Source organism: Aspergillus neoniger (assembly GCF_003184625.1).
Source record: "Aspergillus neoniger CBS 115656 unplaced genomic scaffold BO87scaffold_28, whole genome shotgun sequence".
Classification (NCBI taxonomy): Eukaryota; Fungi; Ascomycota; class Eurotiomycetes; order Eurotiales; family Aspergillaceae; genus Aspergillus; species Aspergillus neoniger.
The window spans coordinates 323701-347623 of record NW_020291156.1 but is presented as its reverse complement, the minus strand read 5'-3'; the positions used below and the strand labels follow the sequence as shown (position 1 = coordinate 347623).

Here is a 23923-nt window from a genome sequence, read left to right as displayed (position 1 = left end):
GCCATCCCTAACGTGCGTCTAGTAGTCACCGGTCGAGGTGTCCTTTGGTTCAAGCCGTGTTTGTCCTCAGACAAAAACTATCTGTCGTCGGGCTTTGAAAGGCCACAGAACCCCACAAATGTGTGATGGGCAGGCTCCCTGAGAGATTTCCAAGCCAATTACTCGGAAATGTGCACCGGAATGGCCAAATATTTTCGAGCGACTATCGATTCAAGTGCTGTGCCGACTGAAGCACTAGGTGAATCACCCCGGTCCAACGTTACATTTACCATGCAGGCTGGATGATCGGGCACACCCCAATGCATGGACGCTATTCACGACACGCACGCACCTCCTTTGAAGAGTAAGTATAATCAAGGAATTAGTATGTACATCGCCGTCTCTAGTTTCACCCAATCCTCTACTGTTGAACGCCACCTAGATCAGACTAGGAAGAGCATAACCAGCCGCTTTTTTAGGGTCGGGCCTGGCTGTGAGTCTCAGCCGCGGCCCACTGACCCACACCAGCCCCAGGTACCCTGGTCTAGGACATCGCCAAAGAAAATATTTTCACGGGGTTGACCTATCCCAACACCCGGTCCAGCACAGCTGCTCGCTCGTCCCCCCTTCTGATCCGCGGTGCTTTCGGTCGACCATCGGATGACAGTTAGCCGAAATACCGACTCGGTGATTCGTGCTCATTCTCTTCCTCTCTCTCTCTCTCTCTCTCTCTGGAACAAACAGCACTATCCGGACCCAGACTAACCCTTCAGGCCAGTCCATCACAGAGGAGAAACAATTGGGGATATTAACTGTCCATGAGATTCGCCAGCGGTGGCTAGCTCGAGGCTTCCCAAAGGATGTCCGCATCGCTCGACTGGCGATGCCGATATGGCCCAAACCTCGCGAACCCGACCGGTAGCCATAATCACTACGGGTGAGCTCCAGGAGCTTGTTGCGGGCGAGTAGGTGCATTCCACATGAGACGTGGGAACTGCGTCGGATAAAATATCACTTAGCTCCCTTCGTAAATGTCCAGTAATGGCGGAACCGTCAGCGAGGGAGAGAACGTACATTCAATGCTTTGGCTTCCAAGGGAAGACCAATCTGTCGGACCGGTTGGCGCACCGGATCGGAATACAGAGTCCTCAAATAGGGCGTACGGGAATACGAGACTTACCGATGGTATCGGATGGAGGCTCAGGGAATGTATCAGGGTTCATTTTGGCCCTGATAGTGACGATCTATAGGATGAGATTGGTGTTATATTTTGGAGTGCATTCTCTGAAGTGTATACACCGATGTTATACTTGAGGCAGGGCGCCTTGTTTCGGTATTACCGGAAAGCGAGGATGGGCCGGAATTGTCATGCATGGCACTAGTTTGCCACTCTATTCCAGAGTAACTTCCGGATAGCGGTCCGAGGATCGACGGATCTAGGCTCGGCCATGCCGTAGCTCAAACCTTCGTCTTGTGGATCAGGGACGCGGGGTGTTCAGCTTTTGTGATTAAACAAGGTAAAATCAAAGAACATTGCATTTGCCGAGAATGAATTATTTTCAATAAGGGCTGCTAAAAGCATCATGCATTTTTAGATAAGCTAAAGCTATAGCTAGTAGCTAGGAGGATCTCACAGTATACATCAGATGCCCAAGACTGTAAAAGCAAGTACTGCCTCAGTGATTGCTGTGGTTAGCCCAAGCTTTGTTAGGCCACTTCCAACCCCCCAAATTCCTGAATATTATTACCTGGGAAGTGTATGTTTCTTCCCCAGTTTTCACCCTTTCCCAGCCACGATGCTCTAATAAGTGCGTAGAGCGGCCTTTTTCCCAGCCTCTAAAGCTCGAACCACCATCATGGAAGACTCTCCTGACCCAGTTCTTTGTATCCTTATATGAGCAGACTGGGATAATGCTCAAGCTTGCTGATGGACTTTCGCAAAGTGTTTTGATTTCATATTGGTTAAACACGCATAAACTCATGTCCATCTCAGAAAGCCAAAATTCAGTCCTAATTCGAACCCCGATGGAAGAATGGCCTGTACACTCGCAGTCATGTCTGAGATTCCCATATGTCTTCCTGTTGTCGGCATTCAATGGGACATTATCACCATATATCATCTCGCCGGGACGTAGTATATGTGTATGAGTGTCCTTACACTGTCGTATCAAATGAAGTTTATCGCGAAATGTGATACTGGTGCATGGACAGATGTCGACCTTGCCCGCATACGGCATACATTTAAAATTTGCTTTAAGAAAGTAACATTTGAAACAGCATGGCCTTTGCGGCCGGGCGTGACAGAGAGCGTCAGGGTAGAGCGTCCAACAATCATGGCAATATCTCCAGCGTTCATTGTTAAGCCGAAGAAGTAGCTGTTTTCTAGGCTTTTTCTTGGCGTTGGGGCATAGCATCACCCGTTCTTCGGGCGGGAGAAGCTTGCGAAGTTTCATTCCTTGCGTCTTAAGGTATCTGTCCAGACAAGCGAAGATATATCTGCAACTCAACCCGAAGCAAATCTGGTGGCCGTACGCGCTGAAGAAGCCATGATAGAAAGGAGCCAAGAGGTTAGGCGATATTCTTATCCAACGATTCGTAAATAGGAGGTGTCGCTTGGGTCGTACTGTTGGTATGAGGTAGACTTTTGAACCAAAAGCAAGAACATGTGTACCTCAACTATGTCTGTGGTTAAAACCGATGGAAACAAATTATCTTGGTCAACTCTGGTTTTTTGCAGCGTAATTATCGAACAAGAAGGCGATAGCGAGGTCAAGGTCTACTTTCGTCGTTGGTGGGTCGGTGTGAGATGTAGGAGAAGGGAAATTTAATCCGTCATAAACAGTAACATGATAATAAAAAACCTTTGTATTCGGTAGGTGTGTCGCCACCACAAACGAAATGACAAAAGTACTATGCTAACCGACCCAGATCAACCTGGCGGATGCCATACCAGAGTGACGTCCGGGTGAAAGCAGAACTAAGTCTGTGCGTGTAATTAAAAACGTATGTGGCTGCAGTCAGCTGTTCGAGGCTCCTTTGAGTCCTTTGGCTGGGATGCTACTTCGTACAATCATTGATTGATGCTTATTATTTACGGAAGCCACCACAACGGCAAGCACATTTACATAGGGAGGCACTACTACTACTACACAAGCCAGGATTCCTCCGCAACGGCTCCGCTCATGAACTTTTCAACACTGATGGTATTTATTGGATAAGGGTATGGGAGCAGCACCTAATGTGGGACAGACTCTCACATGTTCTGGTTAAAAAACCGGCCGTTGATAGTATATAAATATTTAGCATAGATTAGCCCACCCTGATGCTCATTAGTTCTCTAGTAGAAGCCTCTAACTGCCGACTCCAATAACCACTATGTTGTCCGGTATATGTCAGGAGCAATATAATCTGTCGCAGACTCAGCTCCTCATAGACAAAGTCAACCGGGCCGGCCAGCTTGAACATGGTATGCCTCTCAGACCTGAGACAATTACCATTGATGGATGGTCAATAGGAGAGGAAGCTATCTAGAGATTCGCCTGCTCTCTGGATACTTTGCCCGCTTTTTCCACTGCAGAGAAGACCTCGGATGTAACCTGCTGTACCGCCCCATTCATTATAATGTCGGATTAGGACGAAGTTGGTACCTTCCAGAAGGAAGACGTCATCCCCTCCACAAGCCCCAGACGCGGTTACACAGCTGTCATACGACATAATACTATATAGAGGCCCACAGCCATAGATTGCCATAGCTCTTTGCCTTTCGCCTTTTTGTATCTGCGCGAAACTTTTTCCTGCCAGCACTTGGTGCAGGGACTTGCCAGAGGACTGGGATACATTCCTGAGATGTCCTATATGGGTAAAGCTGATCTCGAAAGATTGACTCAAGTCTGTATCTGGAATGCTTCCAATAATCGCACTTTCAGGAGCACGCTGTAACTCCAGGACGTTGAAGAGCCCCAGCGCGGTTCCAATACAGAGTTCACGCGGCATGGTACGCAGAAGGCGCACGAATAGGCACATTGGGCTCTCCGAATAGTCCACAATGACCTCAAGTCCTCGGCCTTCCTCGGCTTTGCTGGATACGTGTGTAGTTTCGGCGTCACTGCTTCGCCAAGTAATGCGGGTTATGGGAAGTAATCGCTAAGACTGAACCACATATTGGATCTATAACGTAGCTCCTGCCTCATTCGGTCACCCATGTAATTCCATACACAACATGCCTCTTTGAGTAAAATATATCCTCACCATCGGATACTGTTCATGAAATCTGGCGAACAAGACTCCGATCAAATACCTATAACTTATTTAAGATGGGTAAGGCGGATCCATCTATTCGCACTAGCTTCTGGCGAACCTTTTGTTCCTGAAAATCCGACAATTTCTTGGGGCAAACATCATCTTGGTTCGATGTCTCAGCGAGCTGTCAATAGTGTCAATGAGATTTAAATCAACCATGGCCCAGGGTCTCAAATTCTCCACTTTTCCCATTCAGGTAAGGCAGGAACCAGCTGGTTTGCATTTACATGTTGCTTACAAAATACCGGCATTATCAAACCCTCGGATTATGTCTTGATGGGCCAACACGTCAGCTCTGATGGCATCCAGTTTTTCGAGACAGATCAAGTTTCTTTCCTGTTTCAATGCAGAATCGTTGATTGCGACAAATTCTTACATTTCCGCGGGGTGGAAGAACCACTCATAGTTGCTATAACGGACTATACAACAAGTTTATTTGTGCCTTTGTCGTTATGTCCATTACTAGTTTACACTGTTCAACTCGATACCTTCGCACTCTAAGTGTGTGATCATGCAAACTATCACATGTAAAAATCAGAAGCTCATTGTGGACGTAAAATCTAGTGGCTTACCCGATTGACCTATACTGGAGGGCCATAGAGCACCTTCCGCTGGTTCCGCCACCCCCACTGCTCGGGAGAACTTTTGGAATATCTAGGTCCCTTATTCAAAGGCCGAAACACAAGTCCCTTCTTCAATTCCTTGCGGTTGAAGCTTCTGGTGTGTACCACGCTGCCCACGGAGGTTGAGTAACTTGTCCAGCGTCGTATCATATTGTTGTCCCAGATCGGCCGCAGAATAACGATGTCATCTGCTTCCTGCCAGTCATCCTCTCTCTCCTCCCTGCCGAAATCCTCGTTCAGCTCTTGTGCTTGTGCGTACTTGTGATTTTGCATGTGCTTTCCAAACAAATTTGAGAAGCTCAAATGTTGGAGTTCAGGCATTGATTGCTCCAGATAAGCGAATATTGGAGTCCAAGAGCCACTGCTCAAATGGCACTCATGAATTCTTAATGAACGGAGACTGGGATGTCTCTCAAGAAAGAGCAGGATTGATTCGCCCTTGGCCGGAAATCCAGTGAAGGTACACGCCTCCAACATTGGAAACTCAGCTTCACAGGCAATACTGTCAATGATCCAGTCGTATTTCTCTTTGAACTTCAAATCTAGTTCGCCAGTACGACGAAACGAGAGTTCAAGCTTTCGAAGACCGGGCGCAGACCTGAGGAAGAACGAAGGTTGTCTCGGTGGCTCAGTCTGATTCTCCTGAGAAGTACAAGGTTCCTTCCTAGTATTTGCTTGGTCGTCCTCTTCGTCGATTCTGTCATCATCCTCGTCTTCTTCGTCTTCCTCTTCTAATTTTCGTTTGAAGTCCAGGGCATCTTGTACCTCTCCGGAGATGCTCATCTCGAGTGATTGTAACCCCTTGCAAGACAATTCTAGCTCCTTTGGGCCATGTGTCAACTCGTGATGGACGATATTGCTAGCTTCGAGGCCGCATTCGCGATTACTTTGATAGGCGTCGAATGTCTTCACCGAGGCCTGGCTCTTTGCTAGTGCTGTTGTAACCCATGAGAAGACCTTTGAGGCTCGCGTCCACAGCGAGACCCATTCCCCGCGCTCAAGCGACCTTGTCTGCTTTGGGCCTCTGAGAACCGCACTATTCAAGTGGATAGCATCCAATCTTTTAAATTGTCGAGAGCAAGTTGAGGGGTACAGTTACATCGCTTGATGACTCTGCTTCTCTCTCTTCCTTTTTCTTTTTTAACCATATAAGGTCCTCCTTCGCCTTGGCAAGTTCTTCGGGTGAAAAGTCGACCGCGGTGTCTGCAAATATGGGCCCATTGAAATCGACAACCCTATACCATCCATTTTTGATGTCTTGCTCCAATCCGGAAATATCCATAATCGTAGCTAACAAAGTAAGAGTAGTGATCTTCTTGCTCAATTCATGGTTGCGAGACAAGGCGAGAAGAGACCGAAGATTCTCCAACGAGACATCGAGTACAGGTTGTTGAATGGACTCGAGAAATCGGGGACCGATGCATCTTCTAGCGAGACTTCCACTTGTCAGACGCAAAACCTTTATCGAGTCGAGATCTAAATATGACAGAAGCGTTTCGAAGATCTCTGTAGGCAAAGAGGAGAACCCATCAACATGATGTGGGTTGAGCATTCTGACAAGCGAGTAGAGTGATAGAGTGTTCACGGTTAAAAAGGTTCAGGTACAAAGGGATGTTTACGAAGTTGTCCCAGTCGGCAGCTCTGAAATTCGATGAGTTTTATTTGCTTTGCGGGGCATCTTGTGCAGCAAGATATTAGTTCAATGCGCTGACTAGCCTACAGTATGTCTCAGTTGCACCACAAGACTAAGAATACTTAGCCTAAGTGGGAATTTGCTTGATAATATTTGGACCCTCGGAGTGGCTTTCCTATCATGACCCACGCGAAGATCCGTGGATCGGGGTTGACTGCCAAGAGATTCATTTTAGGCAGCTTCCCTTGGCCAATTAAACGCACGGCTGCCTGTTCATCGTACCTCTCGGTATATTCTGCATAATTATATAAGCTGTACAAACATAAACACTTCCTGTGGAAAATGGAACCAGAACTCAATTGGTCATCTACCTGGCCCTCGAAACTGAGAAAATATGCTAGGAAATGATTCCAAGGCCGCTGCTTCGGGTTTCCTTTTCCAAACCACATTGCGTATCACTTTCTTTTGGCTATAATCGACGGGAATACAACAACGTTGCATAAGTATTCCTTGATTGGTGAGGTGTAAAAACAAAAACATATATTCTGCCAAGCGCAGAGGACAAGCCCAAACAAACTTTGAAATTGATATAAACACACCATCAATCGTGCCCGGAATTCCTTTTAGTACCTTACCTCTAGTACATTTGCCACCGGCAAGATTAGTAAATCGAAGTATATAGTAGCAACTCAACTCTTTTAAAACCCATCGCGTTGTAGGCGAATTGACAGCTATAAAAAGTAATCTGGCGTCCTTCTATGCACTGTAGGTTCCCCAGTCCGTGGCGAAGGATCAAACTGTATACTGGTTTCCAAAGTTAGCAAACGTACAGGGCTCACATCGCATGCATCAGTCTTACAATTGGTAGTTGAGTTGTTCATCTACCTCCAGTATAGCTGCTTGATTGCCACAACGGTAGCAGTAGTTCGGAGCTAGAATCTACCCATTAGCACGTTCCCAGCCATTTTCAACAATGAAGTAGATTATACCAGAGAAAACCGTAACGACGTTTTTATCATGCGCCCAAAGATACCCATCCATTACCATCTGATGTGCTCGCGCGATAAGACTGAGACCGTTATTGTGATTGAACGCGTCAGATATGTCCTGTCCGAATGTATACCCGGCGCCACGAGGCGAAATGCCCCAACCGTATCTGTCATCAGGATCGCTCCAGAGGAGATCACACATTGGGCCTTCATGAGGCGGTTCATGTACTCGGTCCAGCTCTCGAACATTATCCAGAGTATCAATAGAGGGACTTAGCCCTCCGTGGAGACAGAAGATGCAATTGTCGATAAGAGCAGTAAGAGGGAGGCAGTCGAATAGGTCTGTAAATAATGTCCATACCCTGGCGTTGCCGTACTTCCGCAGACATTCGTCGTAGAAGCCATATACTTGGGTGGTTTGTCGGGATTCGTGGTTACCCCGGAGGATCGTTATGCGTTTGGGGTAGCGGACTTTGAGGGCGACGAGGAGGGATACTGATTCGACGGAATGGTAGCCGCGGTCGACGTAGTCACCTAGCAAGGTGTGATGATATTAGAGACATGATACTCGGACTGCAGCTTTAGGATTGGTATCCCACCCATGAAGAGGTAATTGGTGTCTGAACATAGTCCACTTATTCGGAAAAGCTCGATCAGGTCATGATACTGGCCATGAATGTCGCCACAGACTGTAACGGGGCTGGACTAAAATGATCATTAGGGCTGTTATATTGTGTACTGGAACTGGTAGCTAGTCAGGTGACTTACAACTGGCTGTACATTTGATTCATCTTGCAACAACTCCCTTGCCTAGAGAGAATGTCAACAATGGCTTGGTCATAAAGGCTATTGACACTGTACCTGATCGCATAATCGCTCTATATCATCCTCTGACAAGGTTATACAACTCATCAATTGCTCGATCAATGCGTCCAAGTTCTGGGTATGCTGATGGTCCAATCCCTTTGGCTTCGACTGCTTATCTGGCCTACTCGTAATGTCAACTATCATTGCTTCGCTGCGAAGAAGACTACGTGAAGTTGAATTGGTAAATGCAAGATGATATCGAGAGTTTATAGAAACAGATACTTGAATGTAGTGCATGAACAACGAAACTGTTCCGGAATACTTTGAATAGGCAGAAACTATTTATGATAGAACCCTGTCCGTGGGATAACTAAGGGTGGCGGCATTAGTAACCTCCTGTGAGAATTTGCCAATTATGATTGGCTAGGCTGTACTCCGACATTCTAGTCGGAGTTCACCTTGAAGCCAAGATAAATCTTAATTTGTTGCTATTTTCATTCGGTACCAATGTGAGCGTGTTTACAGAAGGCCTTGGGATTCTCCGAGCAGCGATTTACGTGACTGGCCCATATCGTCGACGATCCATCGCGATTGTCAAAGACCTCCCCAGGAACATTATCACAAGCGGATCAACCCGGTGGTATGGATATCATCTTGGCTTGAAACACTGAAAAATTTCTCTGAGATTCTATTCCCAGATTTTATTTATACCTGCTGTTCCGGGCCAGAGCCTCCATCTTCCCCAGACTTCCCCGCCAATGATTGCTGTCGATAGATGCAGTCCCTTGGTATCAGAGCTGCTTATAGATCACTAGTCAACACCATGGCAGAGGGGGACAACGTGAACTTGGATGCTCTTATTGAGAGGTTAGTAGCAGTAAGAGGGTCACGACCAGGCAAACCTGTTGAAATAAGCGAGGCCGAAATCGAATATCTCTGCCGGATGGCGCGGGAGATCTTCCTCACCCAACCGATACTACTAGAACTTGAGGCACCTATCAAGGTAAGACCTTTGGCATCACATATATACTGTAACTTGCTAGAAGATAATTGATAACCACCAGGTCTGCGGCGACATCCACGGACAATACTACGACCTATTACGCCTATTCGAATATGGTGGCTTTCCACCCGAATCCAACTACTTGTTCCTCGGCGACTACGTTGACCGTGGCAGACAGTCAATCGAATGCATTTGTCTCCTTCTAGCCTACAAGATAAAGTATCCGGAGAACTTCTTCATCCTGCGAGGGAATCATGAATGCGCATCCATAAATCGTATTTACGGGTTCTACGACGAATGTAAGCGAAGGTATAATGTTAGGCTCTGGAAGACATTCATTGATTGCTTCAACTGTCTCCCTCTCGTCGCTATTATAGAAGACAAGATATTCTGTATGCATGGAGGGCTTAGCCCGGACTTGAGTTCTATGGAACAAATCCGGCGCATTTTGCGACCTACGGATGTGAGTCATATCATATGCTCCCGGCCCCGTTTTCTGTTCAGGATGAGTACTGATCGTCAATAAGATCCCCGATGAGGGTTTACTATGCGACCTCCTCTGGGCCGACCCGGGCAAGCATATTCTGGGCTGGGGCGCGAACGACCGTGGTGTATCGTTTACTTTCGGTCCTGATGTGGTTCATCGGTTTATCCAGAAGCATGATCTCGACCTTATATGCCGCGCTCATGAGTGTGTTCAGGATGGATATGAGTTCTTCGCTAAGCGTCAGCTCATAACACTTTTCAGTGCGCCGAATTATTGTGGCGAGTTTGATAATTCGGGGGCTATGCTGGATATCGATGAGGATCTTATGTGCTCGTTTAAGGTGAGTCGTATACGTGTCTTTATTATGAGGTTGGGTGGAACGAATGCTTATCGGTGACGTGTTGTCTAATTTTTAGATTTTGAAGCCGGCCGAGAAACGGAAGCAGATTTTTGAAAAGCGATCGGGCAAAGAAAAGACGCGTTAGGCCTTATACTTTTATGGAATTTTGTATCCTATTCGCCTGTAACTATAGCTTGGTAGATTTGAATTCGCTTGATGGAGAGCTGATCCTCCAGGCTTGTTTACATGTAGATTATAATTATGAATATCATTGATATCATATCTAAGCTTGTTCAACGTCTCCGGGCATGGATTCTTCGCTGGGATGTTTGTTCTGATGGATATTCTGAACAAGCCCAGTCCGAGAGTTCTGACTTTGCATTGCCAGACTCGCATCGTAATGAACCGATATAAACTGTCTGTAAGGGTGGTGTTCGGCAGTAGAAGGAGAAGAAGCAGTAGTATTCTGTCTCGATCGCTTCAACAGCCACCGACCGCCGCTGGCGTGCCTGCTGCAACTGAGGCCTTGCTCCTGCTCTGCGAACCGTCTTCTGCGGCTAGGACAAATGACCGGGCCAAAGGTGGGTGCACAGGCCACCATGATCCCAACTGCCATTTCCGCCACAGTTAGAATGGCACTATCAGCCGTGCAGTATGTAAGGTCTTGATCCAAGGTGCAGTCTAAGACCTTGATGAGACGGATTAGGTTTATAACAGAAATACTACTGGTTGGTTTTCGGTCAGCAACGTCCCCAGCAGGGTGAGATATGTGAGCTGACTCACACTAGTCCCAGGCCAAAGGTGGCGGTAACGGCTACCTTTTTCTCGGTGGCCATTTGTAACTTCCAAATAACTGGTACTGGCAGTATTACGGCGATGATATCAAGGATCATGTTAATGACGGCCGCCGCGAGTTCCGCAGTCAATGCATTGCCACATGAGCCCTCGAGGCTTGGATTCCAGTAGTATGCTAGTGGGCGACAGAGACGTAGTGTGGTGGCAATGCTACCAATGAGATACAGCACGATAATTCCTTCTAGTACATAGGCCGCGATACAAAACGTTTGGACAGGGAAGGTGTTGATGTAGAGGTCAAGGATCGCAAGACGGAAGCAGGCTATTCCAATTGCCCAGAATAGCTGGGAGGCGAAGAAAGTCTACATGCGGTGTATTCGTCAGCCACAAAGCTCCGATTGTCTTAGACAAGAGCATACTGGCCTTCAACACGCTCGTGATGCTAAGACCAGATGCTATAGCTTGAGTGAGAGGGATACCGACGCCTCCGTTGACTGTAGCAACTAGAAGACAGGTTGTGTATCCAATGAGCATAACCATCGAGATGATCGTAAGACTATCATGAACTTGGATTTCTCTTCGTATGAAGGCCCGAGCCTAGAACCTCAAACCCACGGCCATCAGAGCTAATGCATTCAGTATTGCGAAGCTGACAATGACAGCTACTTGTCTCGATGCGAGGGAGGGCATGGTGGAGCAGTGAGTACTCAAGGGAGACAAAGAGTTTGACTTTACCTCCCACGCAGGATTATCATAAAGATTAATAGGGTTTTGAAGGATGGGACCAAGGTATTGGACGAAACCATCTCTTTGGTTGCTGTTGGATACTCCGTACAAATAACAAATCTGGAGTAGATAACGGCTGTAATAATTGCACTCTACCCACGCCTGATGGGCTGACACAAAGCCACCACCAGCTTGCTTGTCGCCAGGGTCTGGCGCTCTTTATCAGTGATTCCCGAGGCAGAATCATCGGCGACTGAGAGGGGATTGTACTAGTGGGGGCCAGAGTCAGTGGGGGCCAGGAAGCGACGGGCCGCAGGCGGCACCTGCGATTATGGCACTCTGATTGTACAACGACGAGATGTTGATTGGTTGGGTTGCTGCAAACCAAGAACACTGGTTGCATAGCTAATGCACTGACCAAGGCCTGAACCCTGGTTTGTGCTGCGCCGCAAATGCCAGTGATACTTGTTCGGGCAAGGAACTGCACCTTACGGCTTAGAAAAGGTCTACGAACTTCCCTATAAGGAAAGACCTAGAACAGGTGCTTCTGACAGGAGTTGCTGATGAAACTCCATCTTACGACCTTATCATAACCTGTGGAATTGGAAGGCTAAATGTTAGGTCAACTTACCCCCTGTGGAGTGTCACGTGATGCTTTACCAATACATTTAAATACCGTGAACAGTACGATGGTGAATTTTTTGAATAGGGCACTCATAACTCTGTGTATCTCTATCCCTAACAGTGAAGCATCCATTAATCACCGTGTGTGCATCTCATGATGGCGAAAAGCATTGTGCCATATTCGTCAAGATTCTGCATCCACTGGTCCACCCTTGCACGCCTCCTTGCAACTCCAGCCTCCCCTAAATCATCAGGTGTGGGCCATAATTCGTCGATTGTTAGACATCCTTCCATCCAGTCCGCCATATGTACGTTATATTCCCTCTCCCACTCATACCGCGTTGCTGCCTGCCACAGTAGCTTATTGGCCGGAGCAGGCAGACCTCGTAGCTCAGTGCCAAGGAAGGTAGGAAGACCCTCCTGGCTAGAGAGGATACTATCGAACAAATACATAACGTAAAGTGTCCGACGCTTCGCCTCCGTTATAATCCATTCTTCCCACTTCGGTCGCGCTCGTCGTTGATCAGCCGCACATATCAACCCTTGCCGAGATGAAGCGCAGGCTAGCTCTTGGAGGCTCGTCATTATAGCGCGAAAGTCATCATCGCATGATTGTCCGAGTATAAAGAACAGAACCATGGAGTATATCAGGTAAGACTGAAACGCGGTAAACAGACCATCACTGGTGTATTTCGCTCGATCCTGATCCAGAGTTTGAATTTCTCGACGTAGAACACTAACTGCCGCCTGACTGCTGCCGGGAAGCTGGTTCGAGCATATTCGTACTAAGCTCAGGCAGGTAGTGAGGGGTGAACCGGCTGGCTGCGCGATCATCTGCTTGGCATGAATGAAGGGCAGGGTCCCCCGGCCACTGACAGCCATCGCAGAGTACGACCTGAGAGTCAAGTATATATATGATCTAACACCATCAGGGTAGTTTTTGACTGCTTGTCCAGGCATCGGAATAAATGCCTGGATCCAACGATTCTGAATATCATCGGCATTGATAGGGCACACCAGGTCAAGAGATGAAAAGTCTAAGACATCTTCCAACGCAGATAACCCGTTCTGAGTGTTAACAAGTACTCCGGTTCCCAGAGATGACGGTAATGTCGAAGTTGATAAGTTACTCATGGCCAGAACGCCACTTGGCAAGCCGGTAAGCGAGGAATCTGACACCGAGAATGGACTGGGTGGCGCTACCGGGCTTGCTAGATTCCGCTCAGAAGCATCATCTTGAACATACGAGCATGAGATGCCACGATGCATGCATCTCGAGCATGGCTCCCTGCCTCCAGATCTGCGGTCACACCGGGCTTTCGCACTAGCACACTGCTGACAGGCCTTTTGCCTGGAGGTGGAGTATCTTGAGGGTTTCATCATCGGTATTGATGCTTCATCGTTATCGTAGTCACTACCTATGGTGGAGTCGCTGACCGCGATCCTTCTTATCCTTAAGCCGCTATCTTCGGTGTTTGTAATGGAGAAGTTGGTTTTATCCCCTTTGATCGGAAGTGACGGAGGTGTCGGAGCTGAGAAGTGGGTCCGAGCTCGGACTCTAATTTGGCTCCCGGATACAAGATTCCTCGTCACATGATCTCATTTGAGCTCTAGAGCCATGAGCTCTTATTTTCCTTCTCATTTTGCGTGGTTCGGTGCTTCCCAGGATTTTAGTTCATTTTCACCATTATAAATAGTGGCCTCGATTTATATACTGGTTTCAAATAGCCAAATGAGTTACGAGCAGGGCATATGCTCTGGAGAAATACAACCCAATATAGAGAATTAGCATATCCTCACATAAAGATCAGCTCAAAGCATTTATTGCCTCATCCACCGAGATAACTTTAATGCCCATCTTTGGCAGTAACATATCGAGCATAACATTCGCGAATACCGAATGCTGCTCAACGGGTAACTCCAAGACATTTTCCCTGATAACATAGACATTGTAGTCCAAGTCAAAGAGCCGATAGATCGTAGCCATCACCACGCCAGAAAGAGTCAATCCAGACTGTTCACGGTGTCAGCACATTCTCACTTTGTTGGGGTACCTTTTACATACAATGATAACCGTCTTGACTCCATGTGCCTGCAAGATCTGCTCCAGTACACTTCCCGTCATTGCAGACCACCTAGTCTTTGGGAGAACGATATCTTGACTGTCCACGCTGAATGCCTTGTAAATTTGGTTTTCAGGGGAACCGTGTCTGAACTCTCCAAAGGGGGCAATGAGGTTGGCAAAAGGAGTACCGGCTTGGACTTCTGGCTGGCCGGGATAGAAAGAGAGTGTAGAGAAAACGGTTAGAGGACGAGACGCTCTCGCATGAACGGCATCGTTCCATTTGGCCAAGTTTTCGATCAAGGCTTGACCTTCAGGGGTGTCTTTGACGGCGTCGATAAGCACCGTGATCCAGTCTAGGTTTAGAACGGCATAGTTTTTGCCAAAGTTGATAGAGCCGTCGGTAGTGCTATCCATGGTGGTCTGATAATTAGAGAGACAGTGAGCATGGCTTTATCGGTTTTGATTCAAATTGCTTGGTTGCACTATTTATAGATGCGTTGGAATAAAAAGAGCGAAAATGTACTTTTTCATGGAACGGAGTTGAGAATCGGAAGTCCGGGGCTCAGGTCCGAATCCCGCAAAATTACTGCGGGATGATCACGGGATTGCCACGGTGACATTGTATATAGCGAGGGCTGCTCTCTATAGCAGTCGCGTTACATCCCAGTCCATTGCGAACAAATTATTTCTCAGAGACACGAATAACAAACATCATGCCTTCAGATGACAATGCGACACTGGTTCCATCGGACACTTCGACTGGGGTTGCGACTCCCGAACCGCCCTACAGTATCTTCGATAAGCGTCAGAAGTGGTTGATCATCATTATCGTATCAACTGCAGCAACATGTACGTTATACCAAGTCCCTATTTCTTGGTAGCCTACTAATGTCTTAATAGTCTCCGGCTTTGCATCCAATATTTACTTCCCAGCATTACCGACAATTGCAAATGATCTCAATGTCTCCATCGAACTTCTTAACCTAACTATTACCTCCTATCTCATCTTCCAGGGTCTAGCACCCAGCCTCTGGGGCCCAGTTTCTGATGTAAAAGGCCGCCGGACAGCGTACATGTGCACATTCATTGTCTTTCTAGTCGCCTGTATTGGACTTGCAGAGACGAAGAACTACGCGACACTTATTGTTCTCCGATGTCTTCAAAGTACTGGAAGCGCTAGCACGATTGCAATTGGATCTGGCGTTATCAGCGACATCACCACTCGGGCCGAACGAGGTGGCTACATGGGAATCTTCCAAGCTGGTCTGCTCGTCCCTGTTGCCGTCGGTCCCGTAATCGGAGGTGCAATTGCTGGGTCCCTGGGATGGAAGGTGATTTTCTGGTTCTTGACTATTTACAGCGGTGCTTTCCTTTGCTTTCTCATCGTGTTTCTGCCAGAGACTCTTCGATCGATCGTTGGTAATGGAAGTTTGAAGCCTTCCAACCCACTGGTGAACTTTCCGCTGGATATCTATCAAAAAACGACCAAGGTCGATTGGGAGCAGATTCCGGACGGCCAATCGCAGCGCGCCGCAAAGAAAAAGATCGATGTTTTGGGCCCGCTCCGTATACTCATCAGTAACCACGCGGCACCTATTATCATTTTTCTCGCGGTATATTACGCCGTATGGCAGATGAGCATCACAGCAATGTCCTCCCTTTTCGAAAGCCGCTATGGTTTGTCAGAGATGCAAATCGGTTTGACGTTCATTGCGAACGGCGTCGGATCCATGATTGGAACACTTGTGACTGGCAAAATTCTCGATGCCGACTATCGTCGGGTGAAGGCCAGGTACGAGGCTTCGCTTGACGCAGAGCAGGGAGAGGATACAACTGCGGCTACACGCGAAGAGAACTTTCCCCTCGAAAAGGCCCGCCTTCGACTTGTGCCAATCTTCTCCATCCTCCAGTGCCTTTCTATCATCTTGTTTGGTTGGACGATTAATTATTCACGCAAGGTACATATCGCTGTACCTATCGTCTCGACCTTCATCATGGGCTGGACTGCTGTCTCCACACAGTCCCTCATCATGACTTATCTTGTTGATGTTTTCCCCGATAGAAGCGCTGCGGCGAGTGCCAGTTTGAACCTTGCACGATGTCTCTTTGCTGCGGGGGGTACAAGCTTCATCATGCCTCTTATCAATAGTGTTGGGGTTGGGGTGGCATTTACCATTTGCGTCGCGGTCCAGCTGCTCGCATTGGTAGGACCTTTGATTCAGTGGAGGTTTACCGCTGGGTGGAGAAGAAAGGAGAGGGAGCGGGATGCCCAAAGAGCGGACGTGAAGAACTAAAAGTCGTTGTTTTTCTTAATGGGTATCGATATAGAGCCTGCTGTACTCGTTATCACCCCATTTGGCGGGTTCTGACTTTGTTTTCTTTTCTCAAGCTTCATGGTCGGCATTGTGCCACTGTCGAGGGTTACACATAGTTAGGTTCAGTGATATAGACTTAACTTACCTAATGTTATATTATTTAATAGTGATATTATATAGATTGAACGCTAAAATGGTCTTTTGAACATTCAATCAGACAAGATAAGGATACGATGAGTCATATCGGTCACTCTGTTACTATTTGGGTAAACTGCGGCAATTGGTAGTCCTTGCTCTTGCTTTTCAGTAAGAAAGGTCATCCGTCAAACCCTATTGCTTAGCCTTGGCACTAATCATGTGAACCGGATATGGTCCGTAACACGTGATTTGAAATGACTACAGCATCTGACCGATCCTTGGTACATATTGTGGGCCGAGATCGTCAAAGTTTGACTGGGTATAGATATGGGAGCTCGTACCCTAGGATTTGGAGTTTGAGAACCAGGTCGACGTATAACGGTGTGGTGCCACCAAATTCTCGCGACCACCAGGATCGGGCAAGGCAACTCACCTAACTCTGTCTAGATAGTAGCAATCAAATTGCACCACGTTGCGAGGTGCGGTCCGTATTGTCTATCGTTAGTAGATGGTACATGTAATGACCCCAGGGAGATAGTGACTGGGTATCGAGTCCATACAGGTCTCATCAGTCGCATGGGGCTGTCCAGCGGTTCCATAGCTGGGGCTTTTGGGAAGGAAGGCAGACTGCAGGGAGACAGTGATAAAGAGCATTTCCAGATCTAGGCCGACTAGACGACGAGATAGGAACAGGAATGATGAAATTGTTAACTCATCCAATACAAGCAATGGCTTGGCAGGGAGACTGTTGTGTTGACCAAGGATGACTTGTCAGGAACCGTGCTGTGTGACTGGTGCGGGAAATCTCGGTATATGGAAAGGAAAACGTGAAACCGAACCATCGCCGAGATTCCGAGAATTACCCGCGCCGAGAGAAAACCGACAAGGCTTACGCTATCCTTGAGGGAATAAAAAAAGAAAGAAAACAATAAAAAATTTTCTTTTCTCCCGGTGTGACAAACATATAAGAATAGGCCAGCCTGGTCATTTCAGGTCGTAGAATCAGAACATCTTCCTCTCCCAATATTCCCATACTTCCTCGTGGTTCATCACACAGCCGCTCAACATGGACTCTCCATCATCATTAAGTCTCAACGTTCAGGACGGCGTACACCGCCCATCCTCCCCAAACAATCTCAAATCGCGCTTTCGCAAACACCTGGATCTTTGGAAAGCTGGCTTAGCTGCGAAGGAGCACTGGGACGATGAATACAACTTCCAACCTGGCCGTTATGCTGGACAGGGGCGCTAGATGTAGGTGTGGACTTACCCGCAGCTGATCGCATCGGCCGCTAACGTATTCTTTGATTACAGCCCTGTGGGTTCTGACCTTATCGACGCTACCGTATGCTAAGCATATGAATGCACAACGAGCACCACTTCGACTACACCAATCCCTTGAAAAGCCACGAAAACTCCCACAACCACACCGAGGGACTTTCACGATACCACACGAGTTTCTTTCCATGTTACAAGCGCGTTCTCTCATACCCATCGAATTCCCTTTATAGACTATACTATACCACATCCATGCTCTAATATACCTATTTACCTGTCAAATTATCTCGGAATAGAATCTACTTTATCTTACTAATTCCATCCAACCATTATAATAGATACAACATAGTCACCACTATAGATATGACTCACGTCTGATGCCAAGAATGCTGAACCCGAACAAATCCCGGTGGACTGATACCTTCCAAGGCCTGGACTTGTAGTAGAAACAAGCCCTAACCACAAACAACTATAAATGATTTTTCATCGTTGGGTGCCCAATCGGCCCACTTTCACGGCGCTCCCCTGAAACTGAAAAGTAGCATTGATCCATGGTTCATAAAGTATGGGTCGAGACGGGAACCGTTAACTGTCTGCGATGGGTTCGAATTCTTCGGCACGGGCCATATCGGGACCACTCGCGAGGGTCTTATAGTTTGGTTAGGCCTTGGACCCGGTTATTCCCGTGCAGTGGAACAGGATCTGCAACCCATTTATTCCTTATTTTGATTTCGATTTTATTTGGCTATATTATCATTATAAGTATCATTAGTATTTTACCCCTTTATTTTCATCCTCGTTACCGTCTCATTTCATTTCTAACAGAGAGAAAAACGAGAAGTTTAAAGCTGTGCAACACCTCCCCTATTTCATACCAGGGTGCTCCCTATTAGATACGCCGTCCCGAAACCCCGACAGCTGAGTTTGGCGCCAAAGACGAACCCGGATAAAATTCTGCAGCACGTTAGCAGTCAAGCACCATCCCAGTGATCTAAGCTGCTATCCAGACCTCCCCTGCGGCAGCACATTAAAGCTGTGCTGGAGTATGCCGTTGCTCTCCGGAAGTGACACGTTGGTAATCGACCAGATGAAGCTACTGTTCAGCAGTTTGGTGCGTTTTGCGAGGCCACTTTGGAGGACGTTTTGTCCCGCGAGGGGGTGAATCTCACAGCCAACAGGACCAGGTTGAGTGTGTAGCTAGTTGCATGCTAGCGTCTTTTTCCGTATAGCCACAAACGCTTGATTTCTTAAGTCACGTGAATCGAGCGCTCTGGATCTGAGTGGCTATTTTTAGTACATGATCTTGAGGATTAATATGATGATACTAATCTCTGGGATAGTAGTAATGACGCTTGAATACGATGGAAGCTTCCAATTGAATTGTGGTGCTGTTACTACATGCACAAAGGTCAGTCTGCCTATGCTTCCAGTACGAGAGGGGATAATTGTTGCCACTAGGCCCGCACTACACGCTCAAAGTTAGGACCCTATATATAGTTTGAAAAAGCTTTAGATACAATCTTTAGTTCCAGCAACAACAGCCGTACCATATACCCGAACAGTCTTATATGCCCTTCCATGCAAACAAGAAACGAGAACATTGACGACCTTTCATAAACACATTCAGATCAAACCATGTATCCGGAGACATCGCCGAACGCTCTAGCTGGGGTCTCCAATGCGGCCTCTTCAGCAAGGCGAGCCGCCTCGGTATTCCATTCTTTCGAAATCTGCCAGAATTGAATGTCCATACCATGATCATACCACCGCTCCAACTCACCCAGCAAACACTCCCACAAGTCCCGATTGCTAACAGGATTCCCTGTTCTTGTCTTCCAGCCCCTCTGGATCCATCCCTGGACCCAACAAGTTGCTCCCTCCACCACATACTCGGAATCAGTCGCGATCACCAGTTTGTTGAACCCTTCTCCGGTCCAGCAGCGGAACCGGAGGGCTGCAATTACGGCCCGCAATTCAGCTCGCTCACTTGTTTGGGGATGTCTTCGGCCGCTGGGTCCTTTGATCTCGAGAGGGATCTTGAAATGATTGAGTTTGCCTTCAGGAAGGTCCACGGGAGACCGGTAGACAACACCACAGCCCCCTCTGGGCTCGCCACAGCCTCCTCTGGGGACGGCTCCGCCGTTCTCCACACAGGTGCCATTGGTGTAGATGAGGAGCTCGCGGGGATTGTTTCGTCGAATGAAGCGATGAACCTGCGGCACACAGTCGACTTTGATGCCAGGTGGGAAAAGGGATTGTGGTGTATCGTCAGGATAGGGAGGATTAAACTTGGTAGGAAGGACACGTCCTGTACCGACTCTGCGATCATTGTCGTAGCCGCCAGCGGCCATGATTGGGTTAATGACTACCATGAGGGTACCCATTTTCGACAGAAAACTGTCACGGGAGGTGCCTTTGATATGGGGTCGATTTTGTTGGGGAAAGAGAGGGACCTGGGGGCGGGTGAATGGAAACTAGATGCTGTGATAGGATGTGAAGACTGATCAACTGCTGTCGAACCGAAAGACGTCAGGCAGGTGATGAAAAGGTTATATAAACTCTAGACGAGAGCAAAAGCAATGTGCCAGGAGTATACGAGGGGTTGGGGAGGTAGAGTTGGTCTAGATGAGCATGCTGACAAGCTGGTAATCACCTGACCTGTCACAGCAAACGAGTGAGTAAAACCTTCCGATGCCGTGCTGCAGATGTCCCGGGAACATGGATCCTCTGCTTCCCATGCAGGGTCGTAACGTATTAATGGGCTACTCTTCTACTATTGCCATCATGACCATCATCATTATCATCCCATTTGTCATTAGGGTCATCCGGGAAATCGTCTAAACCAGTCTGTATCTCCCAATTTCCATCAATCTTTACATTTGTTCGCGGTTCTCGTGATTTTCGCCACATCAATCTTTGCCATATCTGAGAGCCGATTCTTTCTTGTCGCTTAGCCCGATGATCAGTCATGTTGATGAATCTCAAACCCAATATTGCATCCACTACGATATACTCCAACTGGAGTAAGCCAGATATTATATGCCATGTCTTCAGTGACCATACAGTCGTGTCTTTACGGCCTTTATGGCCTTCCATTGGAAAGTCATTTAGTTCTTTCCTGCAGATTACCAATTCTTCCCAAAGCAACCCGTGGAAGGTTTGCACTATTGAACGCCAATGGCTCGTATTTGAAGCAATGAGGTCTTGGGTCACCTATATGTCTTGGCTATATCCCACAGGCTGGAATACCTCGTGTTACATACAGTTTATTTTACTAGCTTTAGCCACATTTATTAATAGCCAAGAGCTGCAATATAACGGAAATTATGTAATCTGCAGGGATAAGAATTTATGTGTACTGTATAATTGTGCATCCGTCCCAGCTTCCCTGGGTTGATCATGAGCCCCACATACTATCTATTCTATAGCGTGATTGGATATGCCAATGTGTCCCGCAGACTTAGAGCCATCAACCTGCAAGACTGTGCATTAGCGCCATTATGCTGGCGTGTGCAGAAAGTGGGTACATAAACCCCTGATAGCTAACAGTTTCATTGGTTACTTGGGCAAGGCCCACATATTTAGAGCGACTCATTCAGGCCGTGCATGAAGAATGGCTCTAAAAGGTACACTAAGGCAGCTCCGTGCAGATGGCAGCTGTCAAATGTAGGCCCATGCATATGAATGGCTCTAAGATATAGCACTAATGCACGGCCACAAGATGGCTCTAAAAGTGAAGCTAATGGGGTGTCGTGCATATAGCAGACAATAAGTGTAATACTAATACTATCAAATCTCGCTAAGTTTAGTATTTCTGCAGGTCCATGCATCTATATCGAGAGGAATTCCCATGCTATACATAACCTGTTGAGGCAACCACCCATGTAGGCTTGGTCACGTCGTTAGCGCTCAGGCCGCCACACAAAGCACTATTTCGCGCTTGCTCCGCTGCGCGCTCTATGTATTCAATACAGTCACTCTTTTGCTGCATTCTCTTTTGGTTGCTTGCTTTCGCTGTATAGGGCGTGCCTTGATATAGCCCTTTGTGAAGCATGGGCTAGCAAGATGTATGTCACGTGACCCACTGATTACTCCAGACTATGGAAGTTGGCGGCTACAAAATAAGGCAATAATACTCTACACTCATGGTCCGCGGTAGATCTTCTTCGCACTATCTCATCCTGTATCCGCATTTGTACAGTGAGCTTCGAAAGTTTCCTGAAAGCTGAATGATTACCTACTTAGATGCTTGGGTATAAATCAGCCCGGAATGACGAGCATAGATGACATTGGTATTAACTTAAAACTAATGAATCAGTAGCATCATCATAGCATAGTAGATAATGCTACTCCAGAGTGAATATTCTCGTCTTGATCATCGATATCCCAAGAAGTAGCAGGTAATGACGTTCTGTAATGACCTTGCTTGAGCGTCATAGTGAATGATGCCGGGTGGTGACTCAAGTTGACTTCTACTACCTCACAGCGAAAATTTCAAACGCTTCCACTCATACCAAACCGTCCGCCCCGAGAGTCCAACTATTTTGCTATTCTTCACTCAAGTGTCTATCCAGACGAAAGCGCAGAAATGTGGGACTCTAGTTTCAGAGGACGAGTCTTTGATATCGAAGGGAGGAAGCTCAAGGTCGTGGAACAACTCACTGAGTTCATGGATATCGAGCATGGCCAACGCCGGGTTCTAACAAGGGTTATAAACCTGGAAAACAGACTAGAGTCTTTTCTCAAAATCCGCTACCAACTGGACCCAGTGGATTTTGACTTTGACGATCCCGCAGAGGCTGAGGAGTTGGCTGAGGAACATTACTGCCACGAAGTCCAGCTCACAGACTTCCTGGGTGAGCGTGGATTAGGGCCAAAGTATTATTGTCACGAAACCCAGTCTCAGGAAGATTGGATGCCATTCCCGAATGGCTATATCGACTTTTTGGTCATGCAGATACCTCCAGGCGAAAATGTCGAAGATATCCAAGATGAGCTTACCGATCAGCAGCTTGACAGTATTCGAACCCAGCTCGCACATACCTTGGAGTGAGTCATCTGTTTCTGCCCTATTACAAGAGAAATACGTATATTTACTAACACTACTGGGCTCATCGCAGGTTCATGCGCACGAAAGGCTATGTGCTGGTCCAGCAACAGGCCGGGTATCTTAATTACGAGGCTCGGACAAACAAGCTTTATCTGGTTGACCTCGATGGCTTCGGATTCAGCGACCCAAATAGTAGCACATCGTTCCCAATAGATGAGGAGAGCCCATATGTGGAGGCGTTTAACATTTGGCGCGCACCGTACAGTAAGCCTGAGCAAGACCCGAAGCCAGGAGTGCCGCCACCCGACCAACCGACTAAGAAGGAAAATCAGCGCCCAACGAGAGCATAGGATGGCGTTGGATCTGACTGGCACATCTACCAAATCCTAATGTACTTTTCTTTGAGGACCGAATACTGCTTCTTACTGGCTGTGTTCTTTAGCAGGTTTAACATATTGACTGCTTCTCATATTCAATCAAATCTGTAATAGCCTCCACTTCTATCCCGTGTTTAGCTCTCAGTAACGGTCAATTTTGACAATCAGAAGGAATATGAGGGATTCCTGCGAACCAGGGAAAGTCTCGATTAAATGCGCTATTTTCTGTTTTGCTTGGTTTTCGTTTGTTTTTCGCTTATCCTTAAACAGTATTTACTAAGCTTTCATTCAGCTTCCATGTGGCAATGAATGTAATTTCAGGTGAATATGCTCAAACTAGATATAAAAGACACAGAAACGTATATTCTTCTACACTTTAACGTACTTTTACCTGC

The 23923-nt window shown here is 47.2% G+C and overlaps 9 protein-coding genes across 9 annotated transcripts; 3 read left to right on the top strand and 6 right to left on the bottom strand.

The window, feature by feature from the left end:
* Positions 1-4859: 4859 nt before the first annotated feature.
* Positions 4860-6487, bottom strand: BO87DRAFT_418092 (uncharacterized protein; the record flags this gene model as incomplete). The annotated part of the gene is made up of 2 exons (XM_025626862.1): positions 6047-6487; positions 4860-5937 (listed from the first exon to the last, which is right to left on the bottom strand). The coding sequence occupies exons 1-2, from the start codon at positions 6451-6453 to the stop codon at positions 4860-4862; spliced, it is 1485 nt and encodes a 494-aa protein (XP_025477095.1). The 5' UTR covers positions 6454-6487.
* A 462-nt stretch (positions 6488-6949) lies between these two features.
* Positions 6950-8606, bottom strand: BO87DRAFT_364665 (serine/threonine-protein phosphatase). The gene is made up of 6 exons (XM_025621757.1): positions 8385-8606; positions 8292-8333; positions 8123-8228; positions 7524-8057; positions 7394-7466; positions 6950-7338 (listed from the first exon to the last, which is right to left on the bottom strand). The coding sequence occupies exons 1-6, from the start codon at positions 8532-8534 to the stop codon at positions 7266-7268; spliced, it is 978 nt and encodes a 325-aa protein (XP_025477094.1). The 5' UTR covers positions 8535-8606; the 3' UTR covers positions 6950-7265.
* A 547-nt stretch (positions 8607-9153) lies between these two features.
* On the top strand, positions 9154-10305 carry BO87DRAFT_314801 (serine/threonine-protein phosphatase; the record flags this gene model as incomplete). The annotated part of the gene is made up of 4 exons (XM_025619673.1): positions 9154-9333; positions 9395-9796; positions 9861-10160; positions 10237-10305. The coding sequence occupies 4 exons, from the start codon at positions 9154-9156 to the stop codon at positions 10303-10305; spliced, it is 951 nt and encodes a 316-aa protein (XP_025477093.1).
* A 138-nt stretch (positions 10306-10443) lies between these two features.
* On the bottom strand, positions 10444-11731 carry BO87DRAFT_442259 (uncharacterized protein; the record flags this gene model as incomplete). Its single annotated transcript, XM_025628038.1, has 4 exons — positions 11567-11731; positions 11375-11458; positions 10944-11277; positions 10444-10882 (listed from the first exon to the last, which is right to left on the bottom strand). Exons 1-4 carry the CDS (start codon positions 11643-11645, stop codon positions 10444-10446), a joined length of 936 nt encoding a protein of 311 aa, XP_025477092.1. The 5' UTR covers positions 11646-11731.
* Positions 11732-12437: 706 nt separating this feature from the next.
* BO87DRAFT_399411 (Zn(II)2Cys6 transcription factor domain-containing protein) lies at positions 12438-13685 on the bottom strand (the record flags this gene model as incomplete). The annotated part of the gene is made up of 2 exons (XM_025625439.1): positions 12438-13351; positions 13451-13685. 2 exons carry the CDS (start codon positions 13683-13685, stop codon positions 12438-12440), a joined length of 1149 nt encoding a protein of 382 aa, XP_025477091.1.
* Positions 13686-14112: 427 nt separating this feature from the next.
* Positions 14113-14810, bottom strand: BO87DRAFT_364659 (cysteine hydrolase; the record flags this gene model as incomplete). Its single annotated transcript, XM_025621756.1, has 2 exons — positions 14371-14810; positions 14113-14319 (listed from the first exon to the last, which is right to left on the bottom strand). The coding sequence occupies exons 1-2, from the start codon at positions 14782-14784 to the stop codon at positions 14113-14115; spliced, it is 621 nt and encodes a 206-aa protein (XP_025477090.1). The 5' UTR covers positions 14785-14810.
* A 273-nt stretch (positions 14811-15083) lies between these two features.
* BO87DRAFT_340361 (putative MFS multidrug transporter) lies at positions 15084-16946 on the top strand (the record flags this gene model as incomplete). Its single annotated transcript, XM_025620655.1, has 2 exons — positions 15084-15219; positions 15271-16946. 2 exons carry the CDS (start codon positions 15084-15086, stop codon positions 16662-16664), a joined length of 1530 nt encoding a protein of 509 aa, XP_025477089.1. The 3' UTR covers positions 16665-16946.
* A 2716-nt stretch (positions 16947-19662) lies between these two features.
* Positions 19663-20662, bottom strand: BO87DRAFT_378922 (RNase H domain protein). Its single transcript, XM_025623905.1, has one exon. The coding sequence runs from the start codon at positions 20483-20485 to the stop codon at positions 19730-19732; it is 756 nt and encodes a 251-aa protein (XP_025477088.1). The 5' UTR covers positions 20486-20662; the 3' UTR covers positions 19663-19729.
* Positions 20663-22689: 2027 nt separating this feature from the next.
* BO87DRAFT_442255 (uncharacterized protein) lies at positions 22690-23508 on the top strand (the record flags this gene model as incomplete). Its single annotated transcript, XM_025628037.1, has 2 exons — positions 22690-23150; positions 23222-23508. The coding sequence occupies 2 exons, from the start codon at positions 22690-22692 to the stop codon at positions 23499-23501; spliced, it is 741 nt and encodes a 246-aa protein (XP_025477087.1). The 3' UTR covers positions 23502-23508.
* Positions 23509-23923: the final 415 nt, after the last annotated feature.